This window comes from Salmo salar, chromosome 22, assembly GCF_965601325.2.
Source record: "Salmo salar chromosome 22, fSalSal1, whole genome shotgun sequence".
NCBI lineage: Eukaryota > Metazoa > Chordata > Actinopteri > Salmoniformes > Salmonidae > Salmo > Salmo salar.
This window is the reverse complement of record NC_138312.1, coordinates 32,393,414-32,410,095: the sequence shown is the minus strand read 5'-3', so window position 1 is coordinate 32,410,095 and position 16,682 is coordinate 32,393,414. Positions and strand designations below refer to the sequence as shown.

The following is a 16,682-nucleotide window of genomic DNA, read 5'->3' as shown; positions in this document are numbered from 1 at the left end:
GTCTCCTCGCTGCCCGGATGTACTCCAGGTTTCGGTGGTCGGTCCAGATGAGAAAGGGGTGTTTAGCCCCCTCAAGCCAGTGCCGCCACACCCTCAGAGCTTTGACCACCGCTAGCAACTCCCTGTCCCCCACATCGTAGTTACGCTCCGCCGAACTGAGCTTCTTTGAAAAGAAAGCGCAGGGGCGGAGTTTCGATGGCGTACCCGAGCGCTGTGATAGCACGGCACCCACCCCAGCCTCGGATGCGTCCACCTCCACTACGAACGCTAAAGACGGGTCCGGGTGCGCCAACACGGGTGCGTCGGTGAACAGCGTCTTCAACTTCTTGAAGGCTCCGTCCGCCTCCGTCGACCATCGCAAACGCTCCGGCCCCCCCTTCAGCAGTGAGGTAATGGGAGCCGCTACCTGGCCAAAACCCCGGATAAACCTCCGGTAGTAATTGGCAAAGCCTAAGAACCGCTGCACCTCCTTCACCGTGGTTGGAGTCGGCCAATTACGCACGGCCTTAACGCGGTCACACTCCATCACCACCCCCGTGGTGGAAATGCGATAACCCAGAAAGGAGACGGCTCGTTTGGAAAACTCACACTTCTCAGCCTTAACGTATAGGTCATGCTCCAGCAGTCTACCAAGCACCTTGCGCACCAGGGACACATGCGCGGAGCGGGTGGCGGAATATATCAGAATGTCATCGATATAGACAATCACGCCCTGCCCGTGCAGGTCCCTGAGAATTTCGTCAACAAAGGATTGAAAAACGGCTGGAGCATTTTTCAACCCATACGGCATGACGAGGTACTCATAATGGCCTGATGTGGTACTAAAGGCGGTTTTCCACTCATCTCCCTTCTTGATACGCACCAGATTATAAGCGCTCCTGAGATCCAGTTTGGTGAAGAACTGTGCTCCGTGAAATGATTCCACCGCCGTAGCGATGAGAGGTAGTGGGTAACTAAACCCCACCGTGATAGCATTTAGACCTCGGTAATCAATGCACGGACGCAGACCTCCCTCCTTTTTCTTCACAAAAAAGAAACTTGAGGAAGTGGGTGAGATGGAGGGCCGAATGTACCCCTGTCCCAGGGATTCCGTGACATATGTCTCCATAGCCGCCGTCTCCTCCTGTGACAAGGGGTACACGTGACTCCCGGGAAGCGCAGCGTTAACCTGGAGATCTATCGCACAATCCCCCTGTCGATGAGGTGGTAATTTAGTCGCCCTCTTTTTACAAAAAGCGATCGCCAAATCGGCGTATTCAGGGGGAATGCGCACGGTGGACACCTGGTCTGGACTTTCCACCGACGTGGCACCTATGGAAACTCCTAGACACCTCCCTGAACACTCCTCTGACCACCCCTGGAGAAACCATCGGTCCATCCTCTCCATCATCTGGTCCATTGCCGATCCGATGCGATGTAGGACTGTCGTGTGATGGAGCACGCGTTCCTCCATCGAGGGCAGAGGAGTGCCCGCTGCTTCCGCTGATTCCATGCCTTTATGATGGTGCGGGATTCTGTAACGGCGTTGGTAGTTGGGTTGTTAGGAATGAGGCGCAGGAAGCAACGAGCACAGGGAGTGTTGTTTTTTAATAACACTTTGAAAAAACAAAGTTCCCAAACACAGGGGAATAAATACAAGGTGCGACAATGCCAAGCCGACACGAACAAGACAGTCGATAACATTAATTAATCCCGCACGACAAGGAGCGGGCCAGCTAAACTAAATAGCCCCTCTAATGGCTAATTGACCACAGGTGTCTAAAATAAAAAAAGGGAAAAGCAAAAGGGAATCGGTGGCAGCTAATAGGCCGGTGACGACGACCGCCGAGCGCCACCCGAGCAGGAGGGGGCGCCACCGTCGGTGGGAATCGTGACAATTTCCCATATTCTGCATTAGAGGTAGCTACAGTGAGGGAAAAAAGTATTTGTTCCTCTGCTGATTTTGTACATTTGCCCACTGACAAAGAAATGATCAGTCTATAATTTTAATGGTAGGTTTATTTGAACAATGAGAGACAGAACAACAACAAAAACATCCTGAAAAACACATGTCAAAAATGTTATAAATTGATTTGCATTTTAATGAGGGAAATAAGTATTTGACCCCTCTGCAAAACATGACTTAGTACTTGGTAGCAAAACCCTTGTTGGCAATCACAGAGGTCAGACGTTTCTTGTAGTTAGCCACCAGGTTTGCACACATCTCAGGAGGGATTTTGTCCCACTCCTCTTTGCAGATCTTCTCCAAGTCATAAAGGTTTCGAGGTTGACGTTTGGCAACTCAAACCTTCAGCTCCCTCCACAGATTTTCTATGGGATTAAGTTCTGGAGACTGGCTAGGCCACTCCAGGACATTAATGTGCTTCTTTTTGAGCCACTCCTTTGTTGCCTTGGCCGTGTGTTTTGGGTCATTGTCATGCTGGAATACCCATCCACGACCCATTTTCAATGCCCTGGCTGAGGGAAGGAGGTTCTCACCCAAGATTTGATGGTACGTGGCCCCGTCCATCATCCCTTTGATGCGGTGAAGTTGTCCTGTCCCCTTAGCAGGAAAAACACCCCCAAAGCATAATGTTTCCACCTCCATGTTTGACAGTGGGGGTGGTGTTCTTGGGGTCATAGGCAGCATTCCTCCTCCTCCAAACACGGCTAGTTGAGTTGATGCCAAAGAGCTCCATTTTGGTCTCATCTGACCACAACACTTTCAACCAGTTGTCCTCTGAATCATTCAGATGTTCATTGGCAAACTTCAGACGGGCATGTATATGTGCTTTCTTGAGCAGGGGGACCTTGCGGGCGCAGCAGAAATTCAGTCCTTCACGGCGTAGTGTGTTACCAATTGTTTTCTGGTGACTATGTTCCCAGCTGCCTTGAGATCATTGACAAGATCCTCCTGTGTAGTTCTGGGCTGATTCCTCACCGTTCTCATGATCATTGCAACTCCACGAGGTGAGATCTTGCATGGAGCCCCAGGCCGAGGGAGATTGACAGTTCTTTTGTGTTTCTTCCATTTGTGAATAATCGCACCAACTGTTGTCACCTTCTCACCAAGCTGCTTGGCGATGGTCTTGTAGCCCATTCCAGCCTTGTGTAGGTCTACAATCTTGTCCCTGACATCCTTGGAGAGCTCTTTGGTCTTGGCCATGGTGGAGAGTGTGGAATCTGATTGATTGATTGCTTCTGTGGACAGGTGTCTTTTATACAGGTAACAAACTGAGATTAGGAGCACTCCCTTTAAGAGTGTGCTCCTAATCTCAGCTCGTTACCTGTATAAAAGACACCTGGGAGCCAGAAATCTTTCTGATTGAGAGGGGGTCAAATACTTATTTCCCTCATTAAAATGCAAATCAATTTATAACCTTTTTGACATGCGTTTTTCTGGATTTTTTTCTTGTTATTCTGTCTCTCACTGTTCAAATAAACCTACCATTAAAATTATAGACTGATCATTTCTTTGTCAGTGGGTAAACGTACAAAATCAGCAGGGGATCAAATACTTTTTTCCCTCACTGTACATTCCAGTAAACAGAAATTAGATTTTTTTCTTCTTTTTTTTCTCTTCTATTTTGTCATTTAATTTATTTATTTATAATAATATATATATTTTTACGCCTTTTTACCCCCATTTTCATGGTATCCAATTGGTAGTTACAGTCTTGTCTCATCGCTGCAACTCCCGGTTGAGAGCCGTACGAAACACAACCCAACCAAGCCACACTGCTTCTTGATACAATGCCCACTTAACCCGCAAGCCAGCCGCACCAATGTGTCGGAGGAAACACCGTACACCTGGCGACCGTGTACCTGGCCCGCCACAGGAGTCGCTAGTGTGTGAAGGGACAAGGACATCCCTGCCGGTCAAACCCTCCCCTAACCCGGACGACCCTGGCCCAATTGTGCGCCGCCCCACAGGTCTCCCGGTCACGGCCGGCTGCAACAGAGCTCGAACCCAGAATCTCTAGTGGCACAGCTAGCACTGTGATGCAGTGCCTTAGACCAGTGGTTCCCAATCCTGGTCCGGGGGACCCAAAGGGGTGCACATTTTTATTTTTGCTCTCACACTACACACCTGATTCAATTCATCAAAGCCTCATAATGAGTTGATAATTTGAATCAGCTGTGTAGTGCTAGGGCAAAAACAAAAATGTGCAGCCCTTTGGGTCCCCAGGACCAGGATTGAGAACCAGTGCCTTAGACCCCTGCACCACTCAGGAGGCCAGAAATTAGATTTTTTTTTTTTTTTAATTAAATCATCATGCAATACAATTAGTTATTTAATTTCCAATAGCCACCAGAGTATTTCTCATCATCATTACTGCACATTCTTACAGTCAGCCATATGACTTTATGATGAGTCAGAACTGCAGGCAGTATTTTTACTTCTACGGTGTTGGGCTCAAGACTAGAGGTTATCACCCACAAGTCAATTCTTGATTGTAGTGAACGATTTCTATTACTCCTTGGGTACTGTTTATCTCCAGGATTTTTTTTACTCTTCACATGTCAATTAAGTCCAGGCTTTGGCAGAAATTCACCAATTTGTTGTATTTGGCGCATGTGACAAATAAAATTTGATTTAATTTGATTTGATTTTATGGGGTAATCTATCAGTCTCATTATAATAAACCATATTAAAATACCAACCAACTACAACCTGACTGGATGGATATTTTCTCAGAAGACTTTTAAAAATGTCCTCAATTTCCTCTAGAAGTAAGTAATTTGAAGGACTAGAACAGTATTCTTATACATTACACAACTCAAATAATCTGTTCATGTATTTGATGAATGCTACTAGCCAGTGTCCATTGGTGTCCATTTGAGTAAACAAAAACTTCCCTTTGAAATTGTGTGCTAAAATTGCAACCCCACCTGAATGATTAGTCCCATGGGCCAAGAAAATGTCACTGCCCCACTGATTTTTCCCAGATTTATAGTTCTCTTTTCATGAATGTGTTTCTAGAACGAATACAAGATCTATGTTGCAGTCCTTACAAAATAAAACAAAAAGCTTTCCTCTTTCCGCATTGATTGACATAAACTTAAAGTCCATACATATAATATAGAAAGGAAAATCCTATGCAATATCAACTCTACCCTGTCAATAAAAAGTTGCTTCATGTATTTGGGGTGGCAGGTAGCCTAGTGGTTAGAGCATTGGGCCAGTAACCAAAAGGTTGTTAGATTGAATCCTCGAAATGACAAGGTAAAAATCTGTTATTCTGCCCCTGAGCAAGGCAGTTAACCCACTGTTCCTAGGCAGTCATTGTAAATAAGAATTTGATCTTACCTTAATTGCCTAGTTAAATAAAAAAATGTATTTGCCTGTCAAAAGATGTCTGATGACGTAGTTCTTGGCAATACAATCTCACATTGATCTTACTCTGATAGGTTTAGGAATACCCATCACAAAGACCATAAGTGAACACACCGATTTCGGGGGTTTCACAAAAAGGCCTTTCCCACAGATTTGAACTTTCTTAGCAGGGCACTTGCTTTATATTTGGGCTCATATTGCGTAAATATCATAATGTACAGTATTGGGATTTTTAGACATGGGTAACAATTGCCACATTAATATTTTCAAATGATTTATTAGGTATTTTGATGACAAAATTATTGACAATTAGTGAAAACAGATTTGTTTATTGCATTTTTGGGGGGATTCTCGCATAACTTCTGTTATTTATCACGTCACCTAACACCCTAGTAGTAGCTAGTTGTGTTTTGAACTATTTGTAGGCCTTTCAACAATAGACGTTTCAAAATAAATGTTGCGTCCCCACAATTTATTTGTAAGTTTGGCTGTAGCTGTTCAGCAGTGAAACATGGAAGCTGATAAGAGGTGAGATTTTTCCCAACCTTTATACCTTACTCTGGAGCTAAATGAGTAGGAAAAGAAAACGGTGATGTGTGGTAGCTACCCCCTGAATGTCTAGATGCAATGCACCCTTCTTCGGACATGCAATTTTCTAGGAATGTATTAGCTGAATACGTAATGTGAATAATGTTACCCTGTGTGTTTATGTTCTAAGGCCTGGCGTAGTGGGAGGTCAGTGAGCGTAGTGGGAGGGCAGAGTCAGACCGGTGGCGAGATGACCCAGAGTGGCATGAAAGACTGGACAGAGACCCAGAGTGGGATTATGATCATAGCTGGAGTGATGAGAGACACTGACCGATATGATGAGTGCAGAGATAGAGACAACCCTGAGGTGAGGAATCTAGTTCCATTCATGGAGATTTTATTGACCTTGGGCATGCATTCATAAAAAAACAACATCTGAAATGCAGCGGGCTGTTTTCCAAGAAGAGTTGTTGTCGTTCCCCTATGTAGTCTTGCATGCCCTCTTCAGTTGACAACTGTTCTTCTTGCAGAGAGGGCGAATGCATCACAACAGTGACAGGTCTGAAGATGGCTATCTGTCTGATGACGATTATCAACAGCAAGATAACAAGATGGAGCGAGGGGAGGAGGAGAGCAAGGCCATCATGCTCAGAGGCCTGTCCCTCCAGATCAAAGAGGAAGATGTAGGTTTATTTTTTTTACCTTTAATTAAATAGGCAAGTCAGTTAAGAACAAATTCTTATTTTCAACACAGCCTAGGAACAGAACGACGGAGTTGTACCTTGTCAGCACGAGGATTCAAACTTGCAACCTTTCGGTTACTAGCCCAACACTCTAACCACTAGGCTACCCTGCCGCCCAGGTAGCCTAGTGTATAGGTCATCTATATTCCTAACCACACGTTGATTTAACTACTAATAATACATGCTTAAAAGAGCTGCCATATGCTGTATTGATGTGTAAAATAAGAAACATACATTGTGGACTGTGACCTCTCTTGAATATGGTGAACTATGGCCCACTGAAAGTCCCCCTCCTGTGTTTCAGATCTGGGCTGCTCTTGAGCAGCTGCAGGGATCCCAGCCTGTGGATATCCGGCTGATGAAGAAGAGGACATGTGAGAGTTGTTGTCTGGAATCTCCGATTCATTCAGCTCCACACGCACCACCACCCTACACACGCCACCATGTCTACGATATCAATCATATTTGCCATAGCAAAGGAACCTTCATCACACCTAAACCAGTGGGTCTTTTGTTTTGTGGATTGTTTTTAGATGAGATTGTGAGACCAGGTGAGGGTGGGAACTTGTCCCTGTTTGTTAAAACATTTTACATCACATTTTATCTTATCATCTTTGAGTCGCAATAATACAAGTGTGGTCCAAGCACTGTCATCTTCCCTCTTCAAAATAAATATCCCACTGTTTCACGTGTAATGAGTTGTGAAGCAGATTGTGACAGAGTATGAATGTTATTCCAAAGCACAACTCCCATCTATATTTGGATGCTGTCTCTAGGTATAAGCAGAGGTTTCGCCTTCGTGGAGTTTATTCACATGCAAGATGCTACCTGATGTATAGAGACCAATCAGGTTGCTTTAACAATCGTCAAGTCTAGATTTTGTCTTGGAGATCAGAGCCCAAATTAACAAAGAAATGACTTCAGAGACTGACCTATGATATACACTGCTCAAAAAAATAAAGGGAACACTTAAACAACACAATGTAACTACAAGTCAATCACACTTCTGTGAAATCAAACTATCCACTTAGGAAGCAACACTGATTGACAATAAATTTCACATGCTGTTGTGCAAATGGAATAGACAACAGGTGGAAATTATAGGCAATTAGCAACACACCCCCAATAAAGGAGTGGTTCTGCAGGTGGGGACCACAGACCACTTCTCAGTTCCTATGCTTCCTGGCTGATGTTTTGGTCACTTTTGAATGCTGGCGGTGCTTTCACTCTAGTGGTAGCATGAGACGGAGTCTACAACCCACACAAGTGGCTCAGGTAGTGCAGCTCATCCAGGATGGCACATCAATGCGAGCTGTGGCAAGAAGGTTTGCTGTGTCTGTCAGCGTAGTGTCCAGAGCATGGAGGCGCTACCAGGAGACAGGCCAGTACATCAGGAGACGTGGAGGAGGCCGTAGGAGGGCAACAACCCAGCAGCAGGACCGCTACCTCCGCCTTTGTGCAAGGAGGAGCCAGAGGAGCACTGCCAGAGCCCTGCAAAATGACCTCCAGCAGGCCACAAATGTGCATGTGTCTGCTCAAATGGTCAGAAACAGACTCCATGAGGGTGGTATGAGGGCCCGACGTCCACAGGTGGGGGTTGTGCTTGCAGCCCAACACCGTGCAGGACGTTTGGCATTTGCCAGAGAACACCAAGATTGGCAAATTCGCCACTGGCGCCCTGTGCTCTTCACAGATGAAAGCAGGTTCACACTGAGCACATGTGACAGACGTGACAGAGTCTGGAGATGCCGTGGAGAACGTTCTGCTGCCTGCAACATCCTCCAGCATGACCGGTTTGGCGGTGGGTCAGTCATGGTGTGGGGTGGCATTTCTTTGGGGGGGCGCACAGCCCTCCATGTGCTCGCCAGAGGTAGCCTGACTGCCATTAGGTACCGAGATGAGATCCTCAGACCCCTTGTGAGACCATATGCTGGTGCGGTTGGCCCTGGGTTCCTCCTAATGCAAGACAATGCTAGACCTCATGTGGCTGGAGTGTGTCAGCAGTTCCTGCAAGAGGAAGGCATTGATGCTATGGACTGGCCCGCCCGTTCCCCAGACCTGAATCCAATTGAGCACATCTGGGACATCATGTCTCGCTCCATCCACCAACGCCACGTTGCACCACAGACTGTCCAGGAGTTGGCGGATGCTTTAGTCCAGGTCTGGAAGGAGATCCCTCAGGAGACCATCCGCCATCTCATCAGGAGCATGCCCAGGCGTTGTAGGGAGGTCATACAGGCACGTGGAGGCCACACACACTACTGAGCCTCATTTTGACTTGTTTTAAGGACATTACATCAAAGTTGGATCAGCCTGTAGTGTGGTTTTCCACTTTAATTTTGAGTGTGACTCCAACTCCAGACCTCCATGGGTTGATAAATTGGATTTCCATTGATTATTTTTGTGTGATTTTGTTGTCAGCACATTGAACTATGTAAAGAAAAAAGTATTTAATAAGATTATTTCATTCATTCAGATCTAGGATGTGTTATTTTAGTGTTCCCTTTATTTTTTTTAGCAGTGTATTTGCTGTATAAGTGACCATTTGCTGAGAGCTGAGGGTCCTATATACAGTGCATTCGGAAAGTATTCAGTCCCCTTCCTTTTTCTGGATTTTGTTACATTACAGCCTTATTCTAAAATTGGTTAAATCGTTTTTTCACCCCTCATCAATCTACACACAAATACCCCATAATGACAAAATGAAAACAGGTTTTTAGAAATGTATTAAAAATATTAATTATTCAAACCCTTTGCTATGGGACTCGAAATTGAGCTCAGGTGCATCCTGTTTCCACTGATCATCCTTGAGATGTTTCTACAACTTGACTGGAGTCCACCTGTGGTAAATTAAATTGATTGGACATGATTTGGAAAGGCACACACCTGTCTGTATAAGATGCCACAGTTGACAATGCATGTCAGAACAAAAAACAAGCCATGATGTCGAAGGAATTGTCCGTAGAGCTCTGGGGTACCCTTTTGGGGAAGGTTACCAAAACATTTCTGCAGCATTGAAGGTCTCCAAAAACACAGTGGCCTCAATCATTCTTAAATGGAAGAAGTATGTAACCACCAAGACTCTTCCTAGAGCTGGCCGCCCGGACAAATTGAGTAATCGGGGGAGAAGGGCCTTGGTCAGGGAGGTGACCAAGACCCGAATGGTCACTCTGACAGAGCTCCAGAGTTTCTCTGTGGTGATGGGAGATCCTTCCAGAAGGACAACCATCTCTGCAGCACTCCACCAATCAGGCCTTTATGGTAGTGGCCAGACGGAAGCCACTCCTCAGTAAAAGGCACATGACAGCCCGCTTGGAGTTTGCTAAAAGGCACCTAAAGGACTCAGACCATGAGAAACAAGATTCTCTGGTTTGATGAAACCAAGATTGAACTCTTTGGCCTGAATGCCAAGCGTCATGTCTAGAGGAAACCTGGCACCATCCCTACGGTGAAGCATGGTGGTGGCAGCATCATGCTGTGGGCATGTTTTTCAGTGGCAGGGACTGGGAGACTAGTCAGGATCGAGGGAAAGATGAACGGAGCAAAGTACAGAGAGATCCTTGATGAAAACCTGCCCCAGAGCTCTCAGGACCTCAGACTGGGGAGAAGGTTCAGGACAACAGGACAATGACCCTAAGCACACAGCCAAGACAACGCAGGAGTGGCTTCGGGACAAGTCTCGGAATGTCCTTGAGTGGCTCAGCCAGAGCCCGGACTTGAACCCGACCTCTGGAGAGACCTGAAAATAGCTGTGCAGCAACTCTCCCCATCCAACCTGACAGAGCTTGAGAGGATCTGCAGAGAAAAATGGGAGAAACTCCCCAAATACAGGTGTGCCAAGCTGGTAACGTCATACTCAAGAAGACTCAAGGCTGTAATCGCTGCCAAAGGTACTTCAACAACGTATTGAGTAACTAACGCTGCAGATAGCAATACTGGGTGATTTGAAAAGTCATAGCCAATCAATAATATCAAAATTATTTTCGCCAAAATGTTTATCTTTAATTTACAATCTGTAGATGCTATGAGAATAGAAAGGTTCAGTACTTTTGTGAAGCATCACAGCACATTTGAAAAATATATGGCAAATTGAAATCCAAAATGGATGGTGTTAAGATATAGATGGGAGGGGTTGAATGGAGCTGAAGGGTGGGACTAATAACAACATAACCAATGTAAAACATACGGGGTCTTTAAAATGTATATATGTTCAGAAATTTTGTGAAATAGCACAGTTACAAATAGAAATCAAACTGGATGGACATCAGAAATAGAGGAAGGACTAAAAACAAACAAAATATAACTATTGTAAAATAGATTGTGTCTTTAAAATGTATAATGTATAAATTGAAGGTAGAAGCTTAAGTGTTATTGTTTATTAGTTTACTCCAATTGGGGGAGGGGTGGTAGGTTTGCGGGGAATAATAAAGGTATATTCTAAAAAAAGTATGGATATACGTATGTGTATGTGAATATGTAAGAATGTGTATGTATATGGATATATATATTTAAGAATGAAAGCACATGATAGCTAATTCGAGTGTCCCGGATTTATATTTACTATGTTACGTCTAGTTATTGAGACCAGTCTGTGTTCCTGCTCCTGGAGACTGAATATTAGGAGGAAAGAAATCCATTTAGACCCATGTCTACTACACAGTCCATCTTAACACTATAACTAGTGACTCAGACTGTCTGATTGATATGGTGGACTTAACATGGTGTGTGTATCTTAATGGCAGCTACACCAGGATATATGTGTGTGGGTATGTATGTATATGGATATATATATATTTACCCCAAAAAATATATGGGGGATTGGAAATGATGCAGACAATTACATTGATGAAAGCAACAATCTTTCCGCAATATTAAAGCTGATCCACCCCTCTGAATACTTATGTATATGTAATATTTCAGTTTTTACATTTTTTTATACATTTGTAGACAATGGACTGAACCAATGGTTTTGTTTTATGAATCGGATTTCTTTCTTTAAATTGCCTTTATAATTTCATGAACTACATGTCTTATTCTGCCAGAAATTCAAGTTTTGACAGTTTAGACAGCAAAAACTGTCTGATCGATATGGTGGACTTAACATGGTGTGTGTATCTTAATGGCAGCTACACCAGGAGTGAAGGCCCTGATCGCTACAGAAGCAGGTGTGGTTAAGTCCCAGACCACACAGGTCTAAAAGCATCACCTCAGCCAGCCTGCCATACAAATAGGGCTTAATGGCTCACATCAACATTCATGCTGCTTGTTATGTACATGCTGCTCAGTCTATATGATGTACATGAAATACTGTGTGTTGTCACAATAATGATGAGTCCAGCAAGTTGAACATTTGGTGGTGGTGTTTTCCCGCCAACAAATACACCAAATAATTAGGCAGATTGATGTAGCAGCACAGGCTGCCAGTTCCGGCGTTGATACCTCTTCACTTAAAACAGCAGCCACCTTGGCAGCCCCCACCGGAGTTGCCTCTTTCACTTCACCGATAGCACATCTGGTAAGATGGGAATCCATATTCCCTATTATGTTTGAACCTAATTTACCATACATTGAATACCCAGAGATTCAATACACATTTTTTGTTGTTGTTGTTTTTAACTAGTTGTTCCTGACACCTCCGCTTACCAATACAATGAGTCATCTGGGTACTACTTCAATCCACAGACAGTTCTGTACTATGACCCTAACAGACTTCTGCTTTATTAGAAAATGGATCATGAATAATATATCATATATTATGTATATCTTTCTCCCTGTAGTACTACTACAACTCCCAGACCCAACAGTACCTGTACTGGAACAGTGAGACACAAACCTACATCCCTGCAGCGGCAGAAACCACACAACAGCTGCAGACTCCATCTGAGAACAGGCCTCTTCAGAAGCCTCATCAAGCAAATAATCCAAGGAGAAAAAGGACAAGCCCAAGAGCAAGTCTGCCCAGCAGGTAACAGACAGACAGACAGACAGACAGACAGACAGACAGACAGACAGACAGACAGACAGACAGACAGACAGACAGACAGACAGACAGACAGACAGACAGACAGACAGACAGACAGACAGACAGACAGACAGACAGACAGACAGACAGACAGGGGGAAGTCCCATACTGAAGCACTAGTGCCTATAGTGAGCTACAGAATAGTAAGTGTTCTCTACCATCTCAGATAGCTAAAGACATTGAGCGCTGGGCCAATAGACTGAACAAGCAGAAGGAGAGCTTCAAGAGCAGCTTCTAGGGCCTGGGTCAGGACAGGGATGAGGACAGGAGAGAGGCTGCCGCTGCCAATACAGGCTTCTCCACCTTCTTTGAGAAAAAGTGACTTATGATTATAACCCTTATGTCAAGGTGCAGCAGTTCCTGGATCAGTGAAGGATGATGACCTGTTTGATACGATGATGAGTGTGTCAGTGATGTCAATGAGCTGTTGTGTGTTTTGCTCCTCTAGCATGGTGGAGGGTTTGAGACCCAGCTGGTTAAGAACGAGCTGGTGAAGAAGGGAGAGCCAGAGACCCCAGCCAAGGTAAGGATGAGGCTTAAGGCGTCAGCATGACTCCCTTAAAATGAGAAAAAAGTTGCAATAGTACTGTTCATCCATTTTGAAACACCGTAGTCAGTATACACTTCCCAAAATAGTCAGAATTCATTTTAGATAACTCAAGAAATCTGTCATAATTTTTTACGTTTTTGCAGAGGAGATCTTAGTTGCGCAATTTTACATCTAACTAAGATATTTGGTGCAGTATTTCTCAATTAAAAAATGTGCATGAAAACGAGTCATCTCTTGTTGAATGACAACAATGACTTTATTGAAGAATCCCTACTGTTGACCAGTCACTGACAAAGGGGCGTAGAATGTGGCTTGGAACTTCGACTTGCCTCCAGAACAATTTTTGTGCCCCCGAACAGCCGAAAAAATCCCTCACCGAAGTCCAAAAACGTCACAAAATGTCATTATAATATATGTACAAACTCTTCTGAGCTGTTTCGGCTGGGAAGCATGCGGATGCCTTTAAATGACAATGAAGCGTTTTAGGATGCAAACAAATATATTTGCAGCTTGGATTAGGAGTGTTTTTAGCTCCTTGGAGGCCATCTTGTGGTGAGATTTTTTGTTACTGTGTATCTAGCCCTATTGGAAAGCCCAGCCCTCGATTCTCCAGTGGCTTGTGTACTGTAGCATGGTTCTCACTTAGTAGTAAAACGTTTGTGTGTGTATTGCAGAGTAGCCTGGTGGCAGTTTACAGTGGGGACAGTGACCCAGAGGAGGCAGCAGACCCAGATCAGGGAGTTGGAGGTGATGAGCGGTCAGACAGGCTGACAGACTGGAGGAAGTTGGCCTGTCTGCTCTGTCTCAAGCAGTTCCCTAGCGAAGACGCCCTGCTGCGGCACCAACAGCTTCAGACCTGCAGGATGGCAAGCAGCAGGATGACACTTTAATCTCTATGAGTCTGGGTGGAAATATTTTGGGTTATTTTTAGCCCTGCCATCTGCTCAGGGTATGCAGTTGTCCTTTAGCATAAACAAGGTGAGAACATGCATTCTGTTGCACTTTCATGCCAAGACTAGTCGTGCCTTTTAAATGTGTGAATTGCATAGTTCCCGGGGGGTATTAACCTTTTTATTCTGTTCATCGTTTTAGCAAAACTTGGAAATTCACAGACGATCCAAACTATCGGATGCCGAGCTGGAGGAGTTGGAGAGAAAAGATATAGAGGTGGGCTATACTCTTTGAAGATTTCTACCATTCACAGGGAGACTTTTAGAAAGTTGAGATATTCAATGACACCTCTGAGATGTATCATGTTGATATTATTCTGTGATTCTCTGTGTTGCTGAAATACAGAGACAGAGCAGCTGAAAGAAGGGATAAGTATGGTGTTCCTGAACCACCAGTGCCCAAGAAGAAGAAATTCTATCAGCCTCCTGTCCCCCCCATCTCAAAAGCAGGGTCTCATATTCCCCTAACATATGTTATTGTCCAACTATAGCCTTGATCAATTCAATTAAACAGAACTAACTGAATTACATTTCATTAATATAATTTGATTAATTCCCATCTCTTCTCAACCACCTGACACACAGGAACTACGAGCAGCCCAACAAAGACGGTCTGACTAATGACAACATTGGGAACAAGATGCTGCAGGCAATGGGCTGGCAAGAGGGCAAGGGCCAGGGCCGCAACCAGCCGTGCATCACTGCACCCATCACTGTCAGACAAAACTAGAAACTATAGAGGCCTTTTCACCTGCAAAGATGGCCTGTAGTTCCATGTCCCTGGGCTGTTTCCTGGCAGATGGGGTTGGTGTGTGGCGGTGTGTTGAGTTTGTATGTGTGGCCAATTAGCAGGTGTACCTGAGGGGTGCCTGATCCCAATCTGTCTGTTTTAATAAGCGTCTTCTTGCCCTCTCCCCACAGGCATCATTACGGACCAAGGGCACATGCCTGGGCACCAAGGGAAGCAACTACGAACTCCTCGCATCGGACACCTACAAGGACACCGTACTCAAGGCCATCTTTGCACACTTCATAGAGCTTGCATGAACAGGGACTACAGCCGTCCCCTCCTTCCTCAGCCCTATGCCCTTGTTACCTGCCCATTATCCCCACCACTGTAAAAATGATAAGAACAAGAGGAGCATGTACATTTGTTATTTAAGTGTTTTATTTGGTTTACTTTATTTGTTCTTCCTTTCTGTGGCCATGTACAACAGCTGTAAATAATGAAGATATTAGGCATTCTATTAACCACAGGCCAAGCTAGTTCTTGTCCATTTACTGTATTTTTTTCCCTTCCATATACACTGAACAAAAATATAAATGCAACATGTATTGTTGGTCCCATATTTCATCAGCTGAAATAAATGATCCCAGAAATGTTCCACATGCATTTCCCTCAAATGTAGTGCACAAATTTGTTTACATCCCTGTTAGTGAGCATTTCTCCTTTGCCAAGATAATCCATCCACCTCACAGGTGTGGCATATCAAGAAGCTGATTAAACAGCATGATCATTACACAGGTGCACCATTGTGAGGCCCATTTTTTAAAGGTATCTGTAACCAACAGATGCATATCTGTATTTCCAGTCATGTGAAATCCATAGATTAGGGATATGAACTGTAACTCAGTAAAATCTTTGGAATTGTTGCATGCTGCGCTTATAATTTTGTTCAGTATAAAATGCTGTCGTTAGCATTCTGTACAGTTTGTATAGTTAATACGTTTGTACAGAATACAGATGTGGCTGTGCTGAGCTTCTCTCTAGTTGTTTATCTGAAAGAGATCAGAATTAAACCTGACGTGTACTCGCGTGCTTCCATATAGAACTGCACTTTTTGTTTTCTGGTCTTTAAATGTTAGAGCATATTGTTCATTACAAGGATAGGGATGAATCCTATGCCTTTCACAGAATCAAATCAGACGCATGAAGAGATGTTGCAAGTTACAGTATGCCAATGAGCACTATAGTCAATCCTTTGCATTATGTCTCGAGAGCTTTAAATTGTTCCTTCAGTGTAGCGACTAAATAGGCACTATGATTTAATAAGGCAGTTTGAGTTCTTAGGAGGAGTACTGTGATGTGAGCTGCCCCTCCACAGAGCCTGTCTGACTCACTGGACATTACTGAGCTGTTCCTCCTGGGACTGTGTGCTGGATCCCTGACCACAACGTTACTCCTCACTACTACATCTCTCACCTCACCTGGCTTTTGAGTGTACCCACCAGAACAGGTGTGATTCCTCCATTGGGGTTTGACAAATTGTGCTTAATGGAAATGTTTTGACTAATGGAAAACTCTTGTTTTCTATTAGTGGTTGATATTACTGTAACCTGTTTTTTGTGGTGTTGGACTACTAGACATAGAGGTTCCCTTGAATGTATACAGGTGTGGGATGCACATGATTAAGTTTATGGAGAGCAGTGGAACAGCAACATTGGTGCTTAAGCATACAATCAAGCCCTATTTCTGCAGGCTCCTGATGCCGGAGACAATGATGTTTTATACATATATGTGATATCACCTGGCTTCCTCTTGATAGACTAGGAGTATTATATCCACAATCAA

General features: G+C 44.3%; 1 protein-coding gene across 1 annotated transcript in view; it reads left to right on the top strand.

Annotated features, from left to right (window-relative positions):
- The window catches only part of LOC106583144 (uncharacterized), a 32,559-nt gene extending 17,380 nt beyond the window's left edge, over window positions 1-15,179 (top strand). The window contains exons 2-12 of the mRNA XM_082967495.1: window positions 6,036-6,212; window positions 6,376-6,528; window positions 6,893-6,962; window positions 7,122-7,129; window positions 12,366-12,500; window positions 13,059-13,133; window positions 13,835-14,026; window positions 14,253-14,326; window positions 14,445-14,531; window positions 14,696-14,825; window positions 15,032-15,179. Coding sequence (XP_082823621.1) covers window positions 6,036-6,212; window positions 6,376-6,528; window positions 6,893-6,962; window positions 7,122-7,129; window positions 12,366-12,500; window positions 13,059-13,133; window positions 13,835-14,026; window positions 14,253-14,326; window positions 14,445-14,531; window positions 14,696-14,825; window positions 15,032-15,157 — 1,227 coding nt within the window. The 3' untranslated portion in view covers window positions 15,158-15,179. The remainder of the gene's footprint in view (window positions 1-6,035; window positions 6,213-6,375; window positions 6,529-6,892; window positions 6,963-7,121; window positions 7,130-12,365; window positions 12,501-13,058; window positions 13,134-13,834; window positions 14,027-14,252; window positions 14,327-14,444; window positions 14,532-14,695; window positions 14,826-15,031) is intronic.
- Window positions 15,180-16,682: the final 1,503 nt, after the last annotated feature.